Source organism: Colius striatus, chromosome 27 (genome assembly GCF_028858725.1).
Source record: "Colius striatus isolate bColStr4 chromosome 27, bColStr4.1.hap1, whole genome shotgun sequence".
Classification (NCBI taxonomy): domain Eukaryota; kingdom Metazoa; phylum Chordata; class Aves; order Coliiformes; family Coliidae; genus Colius; species Colius striatus.
The window spans coordinates 1929756-1953508 of NC_084785.1; the positions used below are offsets into that span (position 1 = coordinate 1929756).

Genomic DNA, 23753 nt, shown 5'->3' on the forward strand with positions numbered 1-23753 from the left:
GTGTTGCACTGAGGGCAATGGGCTGGTGGGTGATGGGGCTGGGACAGAGGCTGCACTCCATGGGCTGAAAGGGCTCCTCCAGCCCAAACCATCCTGTGATTCTGTGGCCTTCTCACAGCTCAAAATCTGCTGAATGCACGGAAATGTTCCATTTGTGCCTCATTCCCCAGCCAGAGCACTGTTCTGTGCACAGGGGCTTATTCAGACGTTGCTGACACGGGGAAGGAGCAGTCACTTGTCCTGAGCCTGCAGAGGTGTGTCCTGTTCGGGGGACGTGGGGCTGCTGCAGGGTGTCACCACCACACGCTTCACCATTCCCATTAAACCTGACAGAGCTCCCCCGAGACGGGGTCAGCTCAGAGCTAAGCCAGTAGATGGTGCTTGAGAGAGGAGACACAGCTATTGCCGGCTTTCCTAAAACGGGCTAAGCGCTGCAAAAGGCGCCCCCAGCACACTCTGGGCAGCTATCGCCGTCCTTAAGCTGGCAAAGTCCAGAACACAACTTCTGAACTCCTTCCCCACGGCTGTTTTGTTCGTCTCTTTAATCTGGAAGCCCAAGGCAAAGAGCTGCTTTGGTTTAGTTTTCAGAAGAACATAAACGAGTCGCTGCTCCCTCAGCAGCGTCCAACCAGCACGTCCCACCGTCGCTTTGCCCCCGTGGCACTGCCTATGCCACGCTTTGCAGCTCAGGGTCTGTCTGCCAAAGCTTCTCCACGGATGCCATTCAGAGCCCGGCACGGGAGCTCTCAGCAGCACGACGAAGAACCTCTGCTCGTGTTCGCCACAACCACCCCCTCGCGTTCCTAGAAGCACGATGGGACGGTTCATCTTAGGGGACACCTACTGTTGTCGCTGTCACCGGAGCTTAAGGTGTTGCACCAGGGAAAGAGATGAGCCCTGAATCTGCTTTGTGACTGGAGGAGAGAAAGAAGGAAAACTGTCTGTAAAACCCATGGCGCCCCGCTGGCTGCAGCAAGCAAACTCTGCCCCCAGCCCTCGGAAAGTCGCTGCCTGGCACGCCGGACACGGGATACCCTGTCCCGGATCGTCCCCGACGGCGCTGGAGGGGGGAAGCACGCCCAGCTGCCCTCGGCAGTCTCCACCCCCTCGAGTGCAGTTTTAAGTAGGAGAGGAGCTGTTCAGAGAGATCAGAGCAGAGCCGCAGAAAACACACAAGTAGAGTGGCCTGGAAAAGCGATCAGCAACGGAAAACAGAGGAGGAGCAGCAGAAAAGGTAGGGACAGCTCTGCACCTGTCTCCTAAAGTGCATCTCCCGTTTTCCACATCAATGGCATTGCCATTAAGTGCTGTTAATTAATCAATCCCCTTGCAGCACCAGCGTGGGTAACTAACCGAGCCTTTCAGCCTCCTCAGAGGTTCGTAGTGCTGGGTAAAGCCGCTGGCTCGCTGTTGTTGCCAGAAAGCTTCAGCTGTTGCAGGGAAAGGGCTGACAGCCTCAGGCTCTGCGCAGGGAGGAGTCTCCCGCACAAAAAGACATCTGCAAAAGAACTTAAAGGAAGAGTTACCAAGAGATATGTTGATGGAGACTCAGAGCACGGGCTGTGAAAGGGTAGATTGTCGAGGGAAGATCAGACTGTGCCTTTCACCCCGGGCTCCCATCGGGATAACAGAGGGACAAAGAGGATGGGGGCGGGTCCTCAGCCCTCCCTAAACGTGCTGCTTTGAACCAAAGGCTGCCAAACCCGCAGGAAATACTGAGAATGATTCCCAAGGCCAAGGCAGAGTTTGAAATGTCCATTTCCTCCCGTGCCTTGGGAGAATACAGCATCTGCTTTGTTCTGTTGCATCCCTTTCTCCAAAAGCAGAGGTTTTTGTTGGCTGGTGCATTATAAAGAGGGATGGTAGGAGGCAGATATTCATCTGCTCAGCTGAGAAAAGGGATTCAGATGCACCTTCTCCAGAAGGCTGCAAAAGGCAGCAGGGGCCTGCAGGGTTTTGCTTGAACTAGATCAATGCACCGGCGAGAAAGCTTTTAGTGCTACAGATTCAGAGCCCAAGTATTCTGGAAGGGACGTGCAGGGCTGTTGGGAGGCACGAGAGCTGAGGGAGAGAGTTCTGTAGATGACTTTTGGTTTGACCTTGATAAGATCCATCCCTTTTTTAGGTCTTACTCCACACCAGTAAGATCATTCACTCCTAGTGCTTACAGGGGCTGTTATTAATAATAAATTAGTATGTGAAATGCCAAGTATTTCTGCTGCTGTTGCTTCAGCAAAGAGGTGCATTTAGGGTATTGTGTATCTGCATGTGCTAATGTAGCTGAAAGCACAGAATCAAACTGCCAGAACACCACATCCAGGCCTTTGGCTTAGTGCTAGAGGATTTTGGGTCAGAGAGGATGCAAAGGGTGAGAGCAGAGGGCACAAACTGTTTTAGGAGAGCTCTAAAAGAAAGCACATTGCTTGCAGCATTCAGCTTGGAATCTGGTAAACATGGTATTTTGCAGGGGGCCATATGGTTTTAGTTTGATAGGGGTTATCATTCAGAACATTCCATCTGCCTGGCCCAAGCTGTACCTTTCCCAAAACTGAAAATAAACATCTGGCAACAGCTGTGACCAATTCCCCACGTGGGCTGGGACAGCAGCCACCACCAAACAGACAGGCTTCCCCCCACGGAGAGGGGGAAAGGAGTGGGGAAGGGCTACAGCATCACAAGGTAAGCTGGCCTGGACAGAGGCAGCAGAAGTGAGTGGAAGGAAGGATGTGGCATCTGATGCAACACAACATGAGGGACACCATCTGTCACACTCTGCACTGTGCAAGACTAGGCTCTGCTTGGGGAGCAGGCTACATGGGCTAAACTTGGTTAAATCATTCAGGGACTCCTCCTTTCATGTCGCTCTCCAAGGCCAAAATGCCGTCTGTTGGGGTTTTTGTTACATTTAAAAGATGTTTCCCATTCCCCTGAAAACCAGCTAAAGCTTCCTCCTGGTTTCAGGCAGCTAAGACTTCCTCTGAGACATCAGTTAGGCCAGCTTTGCCGCTGTCCTCTCACAGAAAAACCCCAAAACAACCAAACAAGTAAATTTCAGCAGCGTTCCCTTGTTTGGGGCATCTAACAGGTTCCTCAGGAAGGAGGTCTCAACAGTTATTTCCTTGTGGTGCTTCCCAGAGAGAAAATGTAGCAAAGCAGCTCAGCTTTGAGCTGAGGACTTCCACAGAATGAACCTTTCCTTAACAAGGCCTTAGCTAGCAGGGTCACAAACCTGTCAGTAAGAACTTCAAACCTGTTAGTAAGAACTAGCAACCAAGTGGGACAGAGTCAGCAAGTTAAAGCCTCACTGCTGCAGGACACAAAAACAAGGCTGTGTAGCTCCAGGGATGAGCTGCAGCTGCAGGGAGCAAGGATAACATCCCACAGGAGGGTGAGAGCAGCAGCCAAATGACTGGCTGCCAGTCCAAACCATCCCTTTCAACTTTGGGAGCGCTGCTGATCTGGGTCAGATCGGACTGAAGTCAGCGTCTGTTTGGAAATCACTGCCACAGCTTTTTGAAAGGCTTGATTCACAGTACAAAAATGCTTCCAAAATACACCACGAGATCTGCACCCTGACACAAACCCCTGAGAGATGCTCTGGATTACAAGGATCTCATCATCAACTTGTGACCTAAAGACAACACTTGGAGGAACCACAGTTCTCCAAAGCTGTTCCTGTGAGTCCTTCCAGCCTGACTTGCGACTTCAGTCTCCTCTTTGTGTGGCTGAACAATGAAAAATTATCCTGCTGTAGCCTCAGTCCTGCTTCAGAGACTGAAGTATTTGTGCCTTTTGCTTTCTCTTTGAACAGATCTTAAAAGAAACCCCAAACTCCCACCCCAGCAAACAAGCTCTCTCCCTTTTTCAGCCCTGAATCCCAGTGTATGACTCATTCATCTGTCACACTCCAATTTCAGCAGCTATCATCCAGCTGCCTTCTCTGGCTTGACACAAACAGAGCCTGCACTCCCCATTTCTGCAAGCAGTAGTTTTCTCAGACAATTGGGTTAGCTCTCTGCCTGCTCAGGGATCATCGCATGTAGGTGATAAAAAGCTGATAGTGTGGGAGACAGCAGCTGAGCATTAGCTCAAAGGTTTGGAGCTGCAAAGCAATCCTAGAGATCTGTAGTGAAAGTGGATCTTCTGCTCTGCCTCACTCCCAGGTCTTGGGTTGTACAGGAGTGATGAGATTTTCAAAGGAAGGAAGAAAACACACCTCTGGTGCTGGGCAAGAATTGGCAAAATCCACCTGCTCTGGGGTTTTTCCTGCAGGGTTGAGAGCTGCTGGGAGCTTGCAGCAGAGCATGGTGCCTTTGTAGGCCACAGACACCTCAGAGAGCCCTTCACTGCCTCTCCATCTCAGCCAGGGTCTTTTTCTGCTATGAGGATGAGCTTAGAAATGGTGGCTCATACAGCAAAAGGACAAAACCTGTGTGGCTTCATTTTAGCAGTAAGATGTTGTGTGTTGTGTTAGGAGCGTCCCCCCCCACGCTGCTGAGGATTTGCTCTTTGCTCAGCAACTTGCCTTAAAGCAGTCAGTGCCTGGCACAAGGCACTTGGCTTCTGTGAGAGAAATCATTCCTCCTCCTTTGTCAGGAAACAAACTGGGGGAGGGGACAGCAGGGCACAAGATGGTCGTGGATCTCACTGCAGTCAGTGCCTGCAGCCATCTCAGCTCACGCTTCTGCCAGAAACTCGCCTGCTAAAGGCCAGACAGGAATACATTTTGCTGGAGTAGGTAGAAATACAGATGGCTCAGAGTACCCAAATGTCCTTCCTAGAGCTATCTGTGGGCAGGCCAGAACAGCAGTTTCATCAGGTAGGAGATGAACTTCTGATGAGTGAAAAGAGAAGTAGATTTGTAAAGCAAATGATGAATGGAGGGAGAAATCCAGTTTAACCCCTAACCCCAGGCACACCATCCCAGCCAGGGGCCTCCCACAGGACAGGGCTGGAGGTTCTGTCCTAAGAGTGTTTATTGCTGTGGGAGACACACTATGTAAATGAGCCTGGAGGAAGCAGCAACTCTCCATCTGCATGGAAGAGAGCTTTGCCTGAAGCATAAAGCTGCTGAAGGGATGAGAGGGAATCAGACACAGCATTCACACTGTAAAATGCCTTTGTTCAACAGCTTATTTTTCCTTTTGTCTCTATAGATAAGTTGAGGTTTGGAGGTGATGCAGAGAACACTCAGAATGGAAGGCAAACTCCCCTGTCTCCTGCTGCTGCTGGGAGCAATCTCAACTGTTCAGTGCCAGGTAAGAGGCTAATGCATCACATAAGGCCCTCGCCACCCTCCAGCATTCCCGCAGCACTTCCTTCCCACTGACTCCAGCTGTCTGCACCAGGCAGAAGGAGAATCTGGTTATACTACTAGAAACCAGAGAAAGGAAAACCTTACAAAGCAGTCTGCCTCTAAGCTGGGCTTTCCACTAACGTGTCCTGTTGGCTGGTTTTCATTTCAGGAAGCAAACCTCCAAATCTTCTGGGTCTGTTCACTGTCACCTTTCCCTACTAGTGAGAGTTCCACTGTGATCCCCCTTTCATTTGCTTTCTGTTGTCATCACTGTCCCTTAGAACCGCTCACTGATCATTCCCATGTCCTCTGACTTTAAGCCTCACATTGCACAGCTTGAGTAAACCCTACACAACTCTAAAATGTTTGGTCTCTTTCCCAAAATATTGCTGTCCCAGCCTCCCTCTTTCTTTTTATGTTATTCCCTTCTCTTGTGGCCTGATCAAAGCAGCTCTCTAAAGTGGTTTCTTCCTTAAAACTTTATCCAAAATATTGCATGGAGTTGGCTGCAGGAGACACCTCTCTCAAAGGTAAATCAAGCTCCAAAGGCTGATGGACAAACTGCCTGTCATCATGCAAAAAGAACTGCTTGTTCACTGGTACTTCTTTGGAAATGATTTCCTTGAACCTCCTTTAAACAGCAGAAACCTGACAAGCTTTAGTTAGCACTTGCAGTGCCCAAGAGCACAAAATCACTTCACACACAATGTCACTCAGATGCCAAACAGTCACCTGGCAATCCCTGGTGATCCCCTGCAACGCTTTGCAGTGCTCAGCACCCAGCTGAGCTGCCAAAGGCACTTTTCCCTGTGCTGCCTGACAAAGAGAGCAGACAGCTGCTCAGGGCTGATTTACAAGACCTGAAGAAGAGGACTGGCTCTTTGGAGGCATTTGTTGTCTCTTTTTGCTTATGGGAGCAGTCACTCATGGAATTTACCTTCCTTGCTTTCAGGTCTTACGCACGCGGTTCAGACGGGGAGCCAGACCTAGAGGTAAGCCAGACCTAGAGGTAAGCCAGACCTAGAGGTAAGCCAGGCAAACTACAACTGTGTTACCCAGAGCTTTATCAAAACATGAGGGGAAAGCAGACAGAACAGAGCCTGAAAGCTGATTGTCCTGGTTACCTGGATGAGAGATTCAGAAGGCAAAACACCAGACCATTAATGCCACCCATATCTCAAAGAAAAAACTTCTCCCCTCTCTCTGCTCTTCTTCAAACAGAAAGAGGCCAGGCAACAGTGGCACAGTACATCAGTGGTACATCCAGTAACACAGCAGAGAGAGAGATGTGGTCTGAGAGGGAAAAGGGCAGCCTGTTGGACAGATTCTCCCATCATGGGGACTTTTCTCCTGGAAAGAGAAGGGAGTTCTTTGGCTCAGCCAGGCCTTTGTCTCTTAATCTCTAAAAGAGGGTTTTCTTTTTCCAGTTACAGCCATTTGCACAGACAATTCATCTGGAGAAACTTACCAGCACAGAAGCACGTGGCTGAGGCTGTCGGGGAGCAGAATAGAGTACTGCCGCTGTGACAGCGGTCGGAGTCGCTGCCACACGGTGCCCATCAGAGGTGGGTATGAGCAGGGAAACGGTGTGGGATGAGAGGTTATCCACCTGGTCATCCCAAAGGACCCCCTGTCCAGGAAGGAGTTACCACACAGAGAATTTGCCTGGAAATGGAACAAAAGTGAGAATATTGAATGCATAGTGCCTGAGGCAGGACTAAGCAGGGGGAGCAGTGGGCTGAGGAAAGCTCCTGGAGCAAAGGAAGAATGTAAGCACATGACAGCAACAGGTATGCAGGGAAAAGGAAGGCAGGGGAGAGGAAAGATGGGGATGCATTGCCAGCTTCTTACTTCTGTGAAACCTAACAGCATTTCCTGCCTTTTGCTTCTTCCACAGCCTGCACTAGAAATAAATGCTACAACGGGGGCCAGTGTTCACAGGCCTATTACTCCCCACAGCTCTTCATCTGCCAGTGCCACCAAGGCTTTGCTGGGAAGCAGTGTGAAATAGGCAAGTACCCCATGGCAATGACTGAACAATGCTACTGGGCTCAGCTAAGCAGTGCAGGAGCACGAGGTACCCAGGAGCTGCTGCTGTATGCTAAGATAAGAGTATTTTGATTCTAAAGCTACTACTACAAAGAACTTTCAAGAAGGACACCTGGGCTTTTCTCAGTGTCTCTTAATAAAACTCTGAAGACCTTTGTGAATAGCCACAGCCTGCCTGGCAAGGCATGTTCACTGGTTTAACTACACAAGACATCTGGGAGCCAAGTTTCAGCAGAACTGAGGCTGGGGAGGCAGAGTTTGAGATGCTGTCCTTACGGTAACATTGTGGTCCCTTTTGTTCAGATACTGAGGTTAAGTGCTACCAAGATGCTGGAGTAACATACAGAGGTACCTGGAGCACGACAGAGAGCAGAGCTGAGTGTTTGAATTGGAACAGCAATGGCCTGCTGGACCGGCCCTACAGCGGCCGAAGGGAAGATGCTGCTGAGCTGGGGCTGGGCAACCACAACTACTGCAGGTGAGGGGCTGATGGCACACAGGTCACAGCCAGAGGAACCAGCCCACCCCAAGAACCTGGAGCACAGGAGCAGTCTCATACCAAGCAGAGAACACTCTGCAGAGCTGCAGAAACGAGCAGCCTCTGCAACTTCTGCACACATTGCTGAGCTTCAGATTGATCTAGACTGGGTGTTTGTGACAGGCTACAGATGCACACATCTCTCACCCCACAGCCTTTCCCTTGTTCCTTCTCAGTGCCTAAAACTCCTTTTCATAACCCACTTTCCTGCAGCTCCAGATCCTCCTCTAAAAATAGAGTGTTTCTTGTCCATGAACTCAACAAGCTGCCCACTCCTGCTGGCTGCCTCACCCTCACCTCCACCTACCCCCAAGGTTTATAACTCTAATAGCAATCCAGATCCCCTCTGATGGTCATTCCCCATCTCCACTGCAGAGCAGGACGTGGCAGACATGGGACTAATAACAACAGCTTTATAACAATGCACAATATCATAACTCTTTCAGAAACCCAGATGAGGATTCCAGACCTTGGTGCTATATCTATAAAGGGGGAAAATACATCTGGGAATACTGTGGTGTGCCCTCCTGTTCAAAAGGTATGTGCAGAGGGACAGGGAAAGGACTTTTGAGCTTCCATAATTCACTGTATATATATATAAGGGTGCTCTGTGGACTTGTGCTATTTCTGAAGCCTGAAAAGTTGAGACTCTCCTATTAAACCATGTTTAAGCTTTTGATATCTGTGACACTGAGAGACTGAGATATCTCCACAGCTAATAGAGGGATGCCTTGACAGAAATGAGTTAGGAACAGCTGATGTATTCACCTCTATCAGTTAACATGCAGCTTCTCATTGTAGTTGGGAACATCAACTGCAAATCTGGAAGAGGCACAGACTACCGAGGCAGCCACAGTGTCACCAGCTCTGGAAATACCTGTTTGAGGTGGAATTCTCCAATCCTTGTCAACAAGTTATATACAGCTTGGAGAAGAGATGCTTCCCAGCTGGGCCTTGGCAGTCACAATTTCTGCAGGTATGTAGTCAGAGAGTTTGAAAAATCCCACCAAGGTGGCTTGTGGTGCTCCTGAGGCAGGGCTTTAGACTTGTAGGTGGGTTATTAAAACACAGGAGATACATTACTGCTGGGAATGAAGCTGACCAACAACAGTCACCTGACCTATCTCTGCTCCATCCATGCAAATCCCACGTGCCCCTAGGGCTCTCTGTATCTCTAGAAGAGTCAAAGGGTACTCTCAGGTCACAGTGTGACACCTTTAGGTTTCCCTGATCTCCTTGCAGACCTCCCAACACAGTAACACTTCTCTTTTCCCATGCTGCAGGAATCCTGACAATGACAGCAAGCCCTGGTGCCATGTACTGAAAAGAAATCGGCTCACATGGGAGTTCTGCAACGTGCCTGTCTGCTGTAAGGATCCTCCCTAGCACTCCTCATTCTTCTCTTTCTCAGAGGCATTACTGTTCTGCATGTGATTTGTATTAAACTCAAGCCTCTTACAGTAAAGTAAGACCTGGGGGAAAACAAACAAACAAACCCCAAAGAACAAAGATTTTGGGAGTAGAAAGAGATTCTGTGACTCCATGGTCACAGCAGGGCCTTGTTTCCCTCTGCCAGAAGGGAAGGTTGCAGACATGGAGGTCAGAAAAGGCAGAGCTTAAAACCAGTACACAAGTTTCCTAGGAAACAGGAATGAGTCAGATCCTTCCACAGCTCATGCCAGGTTGCCTCAGCGTGCACTGAGAGCTGTCGGGCTCTTGAACCCAAACTCAACGAGGCTGTTTGTGGGTTTCTCTTCCACAGCCACCTGTGGCTTACGGCAGCGCAGAGGCCGCCAGTTCCGGGTGCAGGGGGGCTCCTCTGCAGACATCGCAGCCCACCCCTGGCAAGCTGCCGTCTCGGTGCGCTACCGCCGCGCGCCCGGCGAGCACTTCCTCTGCGGGGGAGTTCTCATCAGCTCCTGCTGGGTGCTCTCAGCTGCTCACTGCTTCGAGGAACGGTATGTTGAGGGCTCAGCACTGTCTTGGAGGGGGGAAAAAAAGAACCTGGAAAATGGCAGCATCCAGTAGAGATCTATAATCTATATCCATTTGCCCCTTAGTGCAAGGGTAAAAGCTCTTGATCCCATTAAATGATTCTGTAAGATTCGTTGTGCTGGGCATCACAGAGAGGCACTCACTGGGCATGGCATTGAGGCACCCCAGCAGAATATCACATAACCAAAGGATGAAGCTGTTTGTACAGATGCAGAGCCATCTGAAACTTGAGAACAGCAAGAGACTGGCAGAGGAGCTTTTGCCACGCTGGCTGCGAGCAGCACAGAAACAAAAGGCAAATAAGACACTCGAGGTCAAACTGCCTGGGTAATGAAATAGTAATAGTGCTAAAGTAAGAAAAGCTGAAGCTCCAACACCCCATCTTCAAAGGAAAGGTCCACTCCAGACAACACAGGAAGAAAACAAAGCCTCTTGTTCTGCAGCTTTAGCACAAGTCAGCTGAAGGTTGTGCTGGGCAGGACTTCCCGAGCAAGTCCCGAGGAAAACGAGCAGAAGTTTCAAGTGAAGAGCTACACCGTGCATCAGGGATTTGACCCAGAGAATTTCAACAATGACATCGGTAGGAACCTTTCTGACCTTGTGACTGGAAAGGTCACAGTTGCCTCAAGTTTGTGGTTAATGAAATGGGGATTCTTGTCCTCCCTCTTTAGCTCTGTTGCAGTTGGAGTCAGATGCAGAAGAGTGTGCTACTGAAACAGACACTGTCCGTGCTGCCTGCCTGCCAACACCTCAACTGCAGCTGCCTGACTGGACTGAATGTGAAATCTCTGGTTATGGCAGAAATGAAGAATGTAAGTAAAAGACACTATGCCTAAAGTTTGGGTCCCCTGCTCTGAAAGAATTCAGCACTGCTTCATATGTGAGCCCATGAGGCGTCGCACGGGCTTGTATCGGCACCACAAGGCTGGTGCTGATACAAGGGCTGAAGTGGGAGACAGGCAAACCCAAGTTGTTTCATTCAGCTGAGGTCTGTCAGCTGCATGGGCTAGTAGAGTCTTCCTTCAAACCCTCCAACAGTAGAAGGACCAAAAAATGGCAGAGTGGATAAGGCAGGAAAACTAGAACATATGCAACCAGGGCTGAAAGGTGTCTGCTGTACTGAGGACATTTAGACACTGTCATCCTGGCAGAAATCCACTTCTGTCAAGATTTAACATACTCTAGATGCAGTTGCATTATTCTAGAAGATACATTGGCCAAAGAAATAAAAGCTAAAGAAATAACAGCCCCAGATATAAACCTATTAAAAGGCTGGCTGAGTAGTTTTTAAACTGAGCTCCAACAAACAGGAATGAAACCTTTCTGAAGGACACAGGCTGACCTATGCTTAAAACACACAGCAAAAAATCCTAGCTCTTATTTTACTGGCACTTTCTGCTCACTTCTTTTTACTCCCTAACTTGTAAACTCTTTGAGACAGACACTGTGAAGTGTCCATCAAAACAAGACCTAATCATCATTAGAACCCACAGGGTTTTTGGAATGGAAGAGAAGATTTAACAGGTAAGTGTGGCACAGAGTGGTTTTAAAGTGCTTTGAAAGCTGGTCCTCGGCATTACTTACAGGGAGTACTGCATCAGCTTTGAGAGGAAAAGGATGCTGCAACTACAATTCAAAACTGGACTGAAAAACAACAATCCTGCCAACTTTCAGCTATGCAGGAGAATAAACTCAATACCTAAACCAAACAAACCAACCCCTTCCCTTCCAACCTAGCAAAAGAGTACATTCCCACCCAGCACAAGTCTAATGCTCACAACTCAGGATCCTCTTTCATGCAGTGAGTGATTTCATGGGCACTTCCCGTGGCTTCATTTTAATTGATGTTACTGTGCAAAGATGACTTCACACCACCATCCAAGTAGGGCATCAGTCTTCATTTGGAGCCTCCAAAAAACCTCTTTAGTATTGAAGCTTGCTAAAGAAGCAATATTCAATTAGAGTAAGCTCTTCTAACTAGCAAAGCAGAACCCCAAGGATTAAAACAGACCCTCTGGCAAGGAAATAGTAGTTCAGCCAGCCCCCACCCCCTCTCCTCAACTGTAGAAACTGAAATGCAACCAAAAAAAACCCAACCCCAACCCAACAGACATAGGCACAGATACATATGTATTGATACTGTTATTTTTCTTCCAGTTTCCCCCTTCTATTCAGAGCACCTGAAGGAAGGCCACGTCAGGCTGTTCCCAGCCAGTCGGTGCACAACACAGCACCTGGACAACCGGACAGTTACAGACAATATGTTATGTGCAGGAGACACAAGGAACCTCGATGATGCCTGCAAGGTAAATCCACTTCTGTTCATCTCTCTTTTGAGGCCTGTCCTTGTTAAGTCTGAGTTAAACAAACAAAAAGCTTCAGCAAATAGTTTTAAGAAGTTCTGCGTTTGGCTACGTGGAACTTGCAGATTTTTGTTGAGCTGAACGGAAATGTTGGTTCTTTCTTTTTCCTTGCCCTGCCTTTCATGGCTGGGGAAGCAGGCCACCCTTAACCAGGCAAACAATCCAACCTGAAAATCCCAAATATAGGAAATAACACAAAACTGAGCAGGAAACTCCACCTCAGCAGTGCTTCCTAATATTTTCTCTTCTGTGAGCACACAAAACACTCAGCAGGAGGTTCTGGAAGAGGTTCTGCTGCTCTACTGAAAAGGGAGAAAAAGAGAATAAAGGCCAAAAGATGGTGGAGAACAAGCAGCTGCAATATGAGGAAAAAGGGAGGGCATGCATGCAATCCACATCCTTCCCATGTAAAGAGTTCCTTTGCTTTCCTGTTACATGCAGCAGTACAGAACACCTTGCATCTTTACACCTTGAATGACAGCATTCCTCCTTTATCTCACCTACATGTCATAAATAAGCACCATAGAAAGTTAAGATACTTCAATGTTAGACTTTGTGGGGTTTGTCCCCATGACAGGAGCATCAAGGGAGTCTGGAAGGCGAAAGTGCCGTATGTGAAAGGGCTGTCACTAAAAGAGCCCTTGTGAGCACACTACAGAGATTTCTACAGGCACTAGTGCTCTGCTGAAGTCAGTGGCTGGGGGGGAAAACCAACACCAAACCAAACCAATCAAAAAGGAGATTGTGACTAACGTGCTGCTTCTCTGTAGGGGGACTCTGGAGGGCCTCTGGTCTGTCTGAAGGATGAGCGTATGTATCTGATTGGAATCATCAGCTGGGGAATAGGCTGTGGCCGCAGAGGCATCCCTGGTGTCTACACCAATGTGAGTCGTTACCTTGATTGGATTCAGGACAACATGAAACCCTGAGAAAGAAAAAGGAACTATCCACAGTCTTGTGGCCATGCCCTCACAGCTTCCTTCTGGGGGATTTAAGGATGCTGACAGGCCTTCTTGTTTGTTCAGATGCTTATGACTTTCAGTACGAGAGGAAAACAAACTGCAGTGTGGGACAGGCACAATCTCCAAGTGCTCCCCTTTCCTTATTACAGGCTATCAGAAACTACCACTCCTTTCTCCCCCATCCCCAAGCTTTCCCTTTGCATCAAATCACAGGAGTATAATTAAAAATCCACTTTGGCCCAAGAGAATAATCCAAGAGGGAACATGATGCTCTCCATGGGCAGCTATGTTGCTTTGGGAATGGCTGTGAACGGAGGGCAAAAGCCACACAAACCACTCTGAAACCACACAGACAATGTAAAAATTCGTTTTATTGGTGCCCTTGCTGAAGGTTATATTTGCACAGAACATGCTCAGCAGTAAGGCCACTTGCCATGGCATTCACCAGTTGCACTGGAACTTGCAATGCCACAAGCAAGATGCCACTTATCCAAGTGTCCATCACATGCAAACCGGAATGTATGTTATATCCTTCGTTTAGGGTCACTTTGTTCTGTTCCCAAGCATGAGCTGTACATGCTGGACTTCACAGCCATCTGACAGATGCTGTAGTCACATTGTACAGCACCTTAGGGACAAGTTCTTGTACCACAGATTAAAAAAAACCTGGCATCTAGTGGCCAAAGAGCACATTACAGACAATACAAACACTGCAGACACCTCTCATTTCATATTTATGCTGTACAGAGAGATGCAGCACAGACTGGAATGGGCAGAGGCAGCAACAGCTCCTGCAGAAGAGATGGTCCCAGTGAATATTCCAGCTTAGCCTTGAATCCACCTGCACAGCAGCTGATTGGTAAAGGAACTAGAATGAGGTAGGACAGCCAGAAACACTACAAACATACCAGGACACAATTATCTCAAAGGAAAACATCCATGAGCAGGAGAACAGCAGTATCACCTTCATTTGTGACAGGCAGGCAGAGACAAAAAGAGGTTCCAACAAGTTACTAGGATAGAGATCATCTTCATTTACCCACAGCTTGCAGAGTGCTACATCGCCACAAAAATCCTCCTGCCTCTGTCTCTTCCCTGACTCCCCAAAGATGGTGGGAGACCTTCCTACCTTCAGTCATGGAGAAGCAGAACTACATTCAGATGTCACCACCCAGCAGTTACAAGATGACATGTGCTCCAGTCTGTCTGCAGAGATTCAAGATACCTGGTGACCAAGATGGCTTATGAAAAAGCAGCCTCTTCTTCCCTCTGTGGCACCATCACCAATCTCAACCTTCTTAACTTGCCATCCTGGAAGTTGCCCTTGGATGGGACAATCTACCTTTCCACTTCTTCCTTTGAGGCAGAACACCTAGGGGATCTCTCTGCTGCCAAGAATTGCCTCTCCAGCCTTACTCCCAGGGATGGAAAAGGGCAGATGCCAGACCATCACACTGCAGTTGGAGTTTGTACATGACACAAAGTTGAATTTCCACAAAGGGATAAAAGCCAACCAAGATATAAGCAAGAGGAGTTACAAAAGGCAATAAATCCCTAGAATTTCCTTTAAGACAGCAAAATGAAGGTGATAGAAGCTTACACAGCTGATTCTCTAATCCCAAGGGACCTGAACACCTCTCCCATCTGCCGTTGTTCCAAATACTTCAGACTCAGCTGAGATAGTTTCAGGTCAACCTTACTTTTCCCCTCCCTAGCACCCTAAGCACTGGCTCTCCTGCTCATGCTACTACAGGCAAGGGAGCAACCCTAAAGAGAGGGATGGGGTAGGAGGCTGCATCCGACAGCCAGGGACAGGAGAAACAGGAAAGTGCTCTTCCTCACTATCAGGATGCTCTAGGTTCGGACTTGGAACTTGCCAGCCTTAGTCATGTATTTTATCCCCTTGAAGGGCTTGTACTTCTCCCCATACATGTCCAAGCGATTCACCTTGAGTCCTAAAGGCAAACAAACATAGCATAAGACTGACTGCTCCCCCAGTGCAGACTGGCCTTCAGGGCAAATGAACAGAAGATCATACTAGAGGTGCAGAAAGCACAGGGGAAGTTTTAGCAAGCAGTGAACAGAAAAGCTGACAACTGCTAATTGTCAAATCATCCTTTACATACACATCCATACCCTAGAGTTGTTGATAGGCCTGTAAGCACACGATGCAAGGCAAGGCAGACAGGCTGTTTCAGAGAGCATCAGAGAGAACAAATCCATCCATCTGTAGTCAAAGCATACTTTTTACTTGAACATATTTCAGCTAGAACGTACCTGGGAATGCCTGCAGAGCTACTTCAGCTACATGCAGAGTGAGCACTGGCACAGCAAAGAGTAATCAGCTTCTTTACCTGACAGTCACTTACCAGATATAGCCAGCTGCTGAATTTTAAACTGCAGGTTAATGGTGGGGTTTTCATCTGGCTTTGATGTCCCAGCTTGCAAGCTCACGCTGCCCTTCAGGCTTGGAAGCTTCTGGGGGTTTATTTTCCCCACATCCCATGACAGCAACTTCAAGGAACAGAAAAGGCAGCAGTGGAACAGAAATTAACACCCTCTAAAGAAGGATCCCCTTCCAGTGACAGCTTTTAATGTTTCTTTATGGGAAAGGTAATTCTCTTAGTATCTTGCCTTTCCTATTGGACAGACAGTACAGCCTCAAAGAGCAGCTGCCTCAAGACCTTTGATTTCCCTCTCTTTTCCCATCAAGGTACCCCAAATGAATGGTATTTCTGCTACTTGTGATGCAATTCCTGTGTGTAACAAGGACAAAAAAAGAATGCAGAATTGCCTTCTTTCCAAGGGGCTGAAGCAGTGTTGAGGCTCTACAGTGGGTGGGCCACCAAATGGAAGTTTGCAATACAGAAAGAGTTAATTAGTGATCAAGGCAGGAATCGAACAACAAAACCAGAACACCCCAAAACAAATCAAAATCCAGTAACCACCCCCAATCTTCAGTGTCTGCAAAGGAGCAAGTCTAACTTGACATTAGGTAAGCAGTTTGTAAAGCATCCACCAGACTAATGCCTCATCATACAATACCAGTTCTTGGATTCTCACCACACACCAAGCAATCAGAACTACAATCCACTCAGACACTGAACTAACTTCTAGTGTGGAACTGTCCAGAAAAAGCTCTCAGCCCAAGAACACCTACTGCCTTCAGAAAAGCAATGTTCAAGGAAACGTTCCTGTGAGCAGGAGCAGCTCAACTCCATTTGCTGAACAGCAAAATGATTAAAAAAAGAATGTTACAATTTCTTTTCTTACCTTTGTAACTGGATCAAAGATATGTGTTCCCTGAGAGGGTGTGAGGGTCATATTTAAGACACTTTTTGGCATCTGGCTAGTGACCATCACACCCTCTACAGTCTTCCCCATGGTCTGCTTTGGCCCCACTGTGATCTCAAAACGTCCCAGTGAGCTGCTGTCACGGAAACTGATGTTGTGTTTAACGTAGACAGGAATTGCCACAAGACTGAAAGAGATGTGAACAGAAAGTTCTTGTCAATCTCTCACCGTCATCTTTTGCTTTTCCTGATACAGTCCTTTGCCTTCTGCACTCAAATTTTTTATAAACGCAGGAAATCAACAGCTTGATTACTCCACGTTGCCTAATTCTTTCCCTCTCTAGTTTATTCATCTGCTACTAGTCTTTGAAAAATGCTGGCTGACCAAAAAGAAATGACAGCATCACTCTGCAAACAAGGGGAAAATATGTGTTTTAAAAAAGAGTAGTGCAAGTTACCAGGCACCTCTCCTTCACGTGGCACAACCTGTCACCTAATCTTTAAAAGCAATCCAATCCCCCCCTAGTCAGGAAGATCCCAATTTCACAATTCACAGCACTACATCCATCACCTACTTCTGAGCACTGACGTGGTAGGAGAGCAAGCGAAAGTTGCCATCAGGTGGAATGAAGGAGAGTATTCTCTCCGACTCCCAGCGCTTAAAACGCACACAGGGATGAAAGCTGACATCATCCAGCAACCGAGGGTTCTGGAAGGAAACAAAGTCACCAGGTTAGTGAAGGCAGTACTAAAAATAACACCCTCTTCCTCTCCACCTTCTATCCAGGACAGGCCTACCATTCAACACACTCTGCCCACCTGAAGGTACCTTCTACATTCAGACACATTAAGCTCCTTGGTGCTGCTAAATATCAGTACTCAACAACCTCTGTCCTATTTTAGAAAATACAGTCATGTCAAGTAATTACACTGATGCACACTCATCAAAGATGGCCCTTTAGGGGATCTAAAGCAGCACTGTACTTAGTCAAACTAACAGTACTTGTAACAGAGAATCTGAAAATAAAACCTTTAGGTTCAGAGTTGATGAAGCTCACTCTGAGTTTCCAGTGTGAGTTCTTTCTGTTTGGTACACCCAGGTTCTTATCTACTGGAATCCAGCATGAGACTGAGATCCTAGTTAGCAGGGTTGGGGAGCCCTTTTCAAAATATTTGAATATACATCCTTGAGCTTTACCATAAAGGAGAGGGTCAGGTCTGGCATCCCAGTCAGCTTGACACAAGCATCAATCACTCCTTGGATTTCAGCAGTAATTGTGGAACCTGCAACAATGAACACAGGAGGTTATGTGAACCTGATCAAAAATATCCCAGTGAAGAAAAACTATCAGTGGAGAGGAAGGAAATTTATTATCTTTATAAATTTATGTTGCCTGCTCAACATCTTTCTCACCCCAAACAACTTCTAGAGAGGATGCAGACAAAGAAGAATCACTGACACCAGCAATGTCCATTAGAATGGCCAATGACAATAGCTCCCAATTCTAACAAGACTAAGGTTACAGAAATAAGGAGACAGTTGCTATGCACAATTTTCAATCACCTTTGCCCAATATAGAATTTCTTACAAGACTTCAGGAACAAGGACAAGTGAAAACCTTGGTTCCTCTCCAAAGTTTTTGACTGAATAGCACCTACAAGTTGACAACATTCTAGTGCAAGAATAAGAACAGACTTAGCTCCCACACTTAGATGAGGGAGCTCTTCTTTGAAAACTTAAATCTGTCTTCAAGCACTATCAGGATAAGTTACCCTCATCTTATCCAGAAGCAGCTTCCTTACCTGATTTGTCGATGATTGCATCTATCTCCTCAATCACATCAAAATAAGCCTCATTGTTGGTGTATTTTACACCAGTACGTCTCCAAGGCACCACTGATAGCTGCCCAGTAGGAAGCTGGTCACCCACGTTAGTGCTTCCTGAAAAAAGAAAGGCAATCACAACAGCCACAGAAGTCAGACAATGCTCCAGAACAAATCCTTGACTTCATATAACTGAATTGCAAGTAATCCCTGAGAACCTCCATCTCTTTGTGGGAGACTAACTACCCTTCCAGACTCACTGTTTGTAATTTCTCCTGCGTCCAACTCTAAAACATCCCGTGGTGCTGGAACTGGAAGGAACCTCAAGCAAAGCACTAACAGAGGACTCCCTAAATACACCTGTGCTGGGGTTTAGAACAGTATGGAATGATAGAGATTTTCTTCAGCCATGTCCTGGTTTACTTCTATTTCCACACAGGCTCCCCAGTTTACCTACTTGTTGTTTTCCTGTACCTGTGATGGTGTTGACAACTGTTCGCAGGATAGTGGGAGGCTTTATCAGTTCCTTAAGAATATTAGACTCTGTTGCCAATGGAAAGCCATTGTCCAGCATCTCCTCCAGCACCTCATAAACCACCACAACATTGTCCTTGATCATCACTTCTGAACAGACACCAAAATAATCCTGTGCAAAAGAAAGAATTACTCAATAGTCTCTGAAAGAGAGTCCCTGTGATCATTCAGTTCAGTGTCATCCCACACAGAAACACAGCAAAGCCTCTTGGAGGAGGTGAAACAACAGTGAAACTCCATGTGTTAGTACAAGCACATGAGACAAGACTGACCACTCCAACAGATGTGCACAACTCTGAGCAAACCTCTGCCACTGCCTCAGCAAGCTGGCAAATCACCACAGCAGCATATTCTCTTATTTCCTTCCTATAGAAGAAGATTCCCTTTGACAGCTAAGAGACTTTTTAATTAGTACTTGAAAGTGGCTTGCTTGCAACTGATTAAGCAGCAGTAGCAATAAGAAATACTTCCTGTGGCCACTACTGACTTGAGCGCAGCGATGCCTTTCGTTAGGCTCCAGCATGATCTATATCCTTCCTCAGCTGCACTGGTTTTAACCTGCAGTATTGAATGTTTTAACAGTGCAGCGCTGCTGTTTGAGGGATTCAACCTCTCCTCATCAAAGCTTTTTCAGGTACTTTTGTTCTAGTGTTTGCATACAGCTGACATAGTACAATTTTTGGCCTGAACAGCCAATCCACTCCCTGAATTCAGTGAAACATAACTCAGCCTACGCTCAGGTTCTGATTGGCACCTGGAAGCAAAAGCTCACATGATACATGTTTGACCAAACACCCACATTTCCTGCATTCTGGCAAGATGCTGGTCACAAGATGTTTCAAACCTAGGCTACACAATGCTGCTGTTGTCAAGCAGAAGACAGATATCTTCACTGTTTCCCTAACCAGCAGTCATGTCAGCTGCAGCACACAGGGAACACAGCTGCTCTGGGGAAACCTCTGTGACTCACTTCTTTAGGAAGCATAAGTCATATGATCACAGAACAGTAGGGGTTGGAAGGGACCTTTAGAGATCATCTAGTCCAACATCCCTGCTAAAGCAGGTCCCACAGGAACCTGGTGGGTTTTGAAGACCTCCAGAGTAGGAGCCTCCACACTCTCCCCGGGCAGCCTGGGCCAGGGCTCCCTCACCTCAACAGTGAAATACTGCAGTGAAGTGAGAAGTGGCCCTGTGCTGGCCTCTCTGCAGCAGTTCCCTGTCCCTCTTGAGCTGGGGAGCCCCGAACTGTGCACAGGACTCCAGATGAGTCTCCCCAGCTCAAAGACGGAGTAGAAGCTCCCTCGACCTGCCACCCACACTCTTCTTGATGCCCCCCAGGATGCCACCGGCCTCCTTGCCCAGAAGGGCACGCTGCTGCTCGTGTTTGCTTTATTAACACCCAGGAATACGCTTCCAGACAATAAATACCTGGAAGGTATCGACGACGCGGTGCAGGAACTCGATGACGAAGAGAGGCGGCACCTCGCTCTGAATAACAGCCACGAAGAAGATCTTGTGCCGGTAGACGCTGAGGAGATAGTGGTGCGGCGTGGGGATGACGGGCGGCACGTTCTCCGCCTCCGAGGCCCTCTCCTGCGCCTCGAAAAAGTAATCGCAGACGGAGCGGCTGACGACGCTCTTCCAGTGCTTCTCCAGGAAGATGTCCCCGGCGGCGTTGATGAGGAACAGGCTGTGGATCATGGCTGCGGCGGGAGGGTGACGCGCCGACGGGGTCTCACCGCGGCAGCCGCTGCCAGGCCTCCCCTCAGCGCCGCCTTCCCCCTCACGGAGCACCGCGCCCGCCCCGGCGCGCCGATTGGCCGAGACAAATAACTCCCACCCCCCGCCCCGACCTTTCCGGGCAGGGGATTGGCTGAGCCAACCGACAACCACACCCATAGGCCGAAGGGAGGCGGGAGGGGCGGTGACGTAAGCGAGCGGCGCGCTGAGCTCGGCTCCCATTGGCCACGGGCTGCCCGCCCGGGAGGGGGCGTTTTCCTCCACAGTCCGGCAGGGGGCGCCGCAAGGGTGGCGCTGGGCTGGCGGCAGCGCGCGCTGAGGACACGGTGAGGGGGCGCCAAGGCCGGGCCTGAGGGGCACTGAGGGATCTGAGGGACACTGAGGGACACTGGGGGGCCTGAGGGACACTGAGGGGTCTGAGGGACACTGAGGGGCCTGAGGGACACTGAGGGACACTGAGGGGCCTGAGCCTTGCAGCCCAGCTGGGCGAGGAGCACAGGGGTGAGGGGGAGGAGCTGAGGGCTCTGGGGGTGTTCAGCCTGGAGAAGAAGAGGCTGAGGGGAGACGGGAGCACTCTCTGCAGCTCCCTGACTGGAGGTTGTGGGGCAATGGGGGTCAGGCTCTGCTCCCAAGTGACAGGACAAGAGGAAACGGCCTCAGGCTGCCCCAGTAGGGGTTGAGGTTGGAGCTGAGGCAGAACTGTTTCCCTGAGAGGGGTGTCAGCCCTGTGCCAGGCTGCCCAGGGAGCTGGGGGAGTGCCCAGCCCTGGAGGGATCCCAAAGCTGTGGGGCTGAGGTGCTGAGGCTGTGGGTCAGTGCTGGGCTGGGCAGGGTGAGGGCAGGGCTGGCACTGCAGCTGCCTCAAGGACTTTTCCAACCCGAATCATTCTCTGACTGTGGTAGAGGGCCTTTGAGTGACTCCCACTTACTGCCACACAGCCCCAGGGCCACTTGCACCTTGCTGCTGGACTGCTGGCTGCTCAGGACAGCTCGCAGGCCGGGCTCCTCACACAGGGAGGCTGCTGCATGTCCTGCTTCTCCACAATTTGAGGCGCTCATCCAGGTGAGGTGGTCAGAACTGCACTAGAGAGAACAGACTCTGAGCCTTGAACACAATAGCTGCTTCTAATTTTGTTAAGAGTACCCTTTTTAGGGTAGATATCTTAGTATAGTCTACAGAATGTGTTAAACCCCAGTTTCTGCTGTGAGGAGGAGCCAGTCGAATGTTTTCCCCCCATTGTTACTTTTTGTTCACCACAGAGTAGTAACTGCTGAAAGCACAGTCCAGCTGGCATAAAAGTGACAATTGTCATGCAAAATGCATCTAAACCATACGCCAAGTGATTGATTTGCATACTTAGAACAGGTGTTTCATGTTCACACAGCACATCTCTGGACTTCTGAGACAGGCAGATGCCATTCTACATAATTCTGCTATTTTACTGCTTTGCTGGGAAGAAACATGAATACAACAACAACAACAAATAAGTCCTTTCTGTCCCATTAAATAAGCTGTCTGAGCACATCACCTTTATTTCCCAGGAAGGCGGGTCACTGCCTACTGGTTAGAGCTTCAGCATAAGCACTGGAAGAGTGAGGTCTGAACCTTTGCACCTCACTCTGCTTTGTGATTGTGGGCAAGTCTTTGAAGAACACATCCTTATATAAAGTATCAGGTAATTCTACATGCACTGGATGAGCTTTTTGCTATAGGAGAAAGTAAGAAAGGAGGAATGACCTATCTATGAATTTCTCTTTTACAGGCATGATTTGTACCAAATGCATTTTTTAAACACCAAATGGTTTGTTAAATGTCTAATTCAAATCACTAATGAATTACACATCTGAGAGCAACAAAGAGGTAATAATTTAATTACAGTCATTTTACACATTGTTTAATTACAGCACTTCCAAATTTAAAGTAATTATTTATGATTGTAGTGTAACTTTTAACACAAAGGTATGGTGAAGATTCTTGTTTCCTGTGTGGGTCCTGCTCTGGCAGGAGGGTTGGACTGGATGAGCTTTCAAGGTCCCTTCCAACCCTTAAGATTCTGTGACCTATGAGGTCATTATAAAGGAAAAGGTTGTTGAGGGAAAAGGGGAAATACATTTCTGCTTTAAAATCAGGCAGGTTTATCCAAGCATCTTACTGGCACCTGCAGAGAACAATTTGCAGTTACACCACTGTTTGCTGCTGCAGAAATGCTACCTGTCTGCTTCCAAACTCTTTGTTAGCACAAGGATCATGTTTTGCTCTGCAAGTCAGTCTCTACAGCAGCTCAGGAGCTCATATAAACTGGAACCTGGAAGGAGAACGTGGCAGAAGATGCTGCCAGAAGAGAATTTCATTTTGCTGGTTAATTTACTGACAGACTGAAAACTGCTCATTGAAGAGCTCTGTGCTTCAGTTACAGCACATGAACCCCCAGAGAAACCTCAGCACAAAGAGCAGTGCTACAAAGTGGTGTTGCCAAACCATGCACCGTCTTTACAATAAAGCAATTCCTTACCATCTGTAGTTGGCCATATGCAGGGATTCTGATGATCTGTCAGCCTTCACTGTGAAAGTGAAAAAAGAGAGTAGAGGGAAACAGGCCATTGAAATAAGTCATAAACTCAGGTAATTTTTGCAAGGGTGCTAATAACAACCTGCCCGTTTTGAAACAGAGTCCACAGACTGACACTGTGTAGAAGGAACTGGGTTTCACTGTTGTGTACTGAATCCTTTCAGTCTCTCTTTACTTTCTTGTCTGGAAATTACATTCTTCTCTCCATTAGCTTTTGTGAACATAGCACCACAGCTTGGTCATGTCAGGCACTGGAAGCCATGCAACACAGAATCACCTGGGCATTGAAAACTCAGGAAGAGGTGGGCAAAGAGATGAATTTATAAGGAGAATCTGATGAGGCCAGACCTCTATAGTCTCCAAAGCAGAAACAGAACTGTTTGTACAGTACCTTGTGCAATAGCACCTCAAACTCCATCGTCTTCAAGTAATAATTAACTCACTGAGAACATTTAACCTGCACACTGGAAAACCTATCCTGTTAAAACATTGGTTCCTCTGGCTCAGGAGAGAAATTTCTCTCCTGGGGACACTAAACAAAATTGTTTTGAAAACTTCCCAAGTTTGCTTTATCAACTCTGTCTCCACAG

General features: G+C 48.0%; 2 protein-coding genes across 4 annotated transcripts; one reads left to right on the top strand and one right to left on the bottom strand.

Moving 5' to 3' along the window:
* Window positions 1–56: 56 nt before the first annotated feature.
* Window positions 57–17566, top strand: PLAT (plasminogen activator, tissue type). Its single transcript, XM_062015966.1, has 14 exons — window positions 57–1234; window positions 5157–5258; window positions 6249–6288; window positions 6724–6861; window positions 7194–7307; window positions 7649–7823; window positions 8330–8421; window positions 8685–8859; window positions 9167–9252; window positions 9646–9841; window positions 10322–10458; window positions 10550–10690; window positions 12036–12184; window positions 13012–17566. The coding sequence occupies exons 2-14, from the start codon at window positions 5178–5180 to the stop codon at window positions 13168–13170; spliced, it is 1683 nt and encodes a 560-aa protein (XP_061871950.1). The 5' UTR covers window positions 57–1234; window positions 5157–5177; the 3' UTR covers window positions 13171–17566.
* On the bottom strand, window positions 1456–20672 carry AP3M2 (adaptor related protein complex 3 subunit mu 2). Of its 3 annotated transcripts, none has more exons than XR_009820521.1 (9): window positions 20283–20672; window positions 18795–18966; window positions 18300–18437; window positions 17695–17780; window positions 17072–17205; window positions 16477–16684; window positions 15573–15717; window positions 6765–6961; window positions 1456–1509 (listed from the first exon to the last, which is right to left on the bottom strand). XR_009820521.1 is itself a non-coding variant. In XM_010208149.2 (8 exons), exons 1-8 carry the CDS (start codon window positions 20553–20555, stop codon window positions 15058–15060), a joined length of 1257 nt encoding a protein of 418 aa, XP_010206451.2. In that variant the 5' UTR covers window positions 20556–20669; the 3' UTR covers window positions 13537–15057. The 3 variants fall into 3 exon arrangements, 1 of the variants encoding a protein (XP_010206451.2); XR_009820520.1 differs by lacking the exon at window positions 1456–1509 and adding an exon at window positions 6562–6646; XM_010208149.2 differs by lacking the exons at window positions 1456–1509; window positions 6765–6961 and adding an exon at window positions 13537–15158 and having other exon boundaries at window positions 20283–20669.
* Between the last annotated feature and the right edge of the window lie 3081 nt (window positions 20673–23753).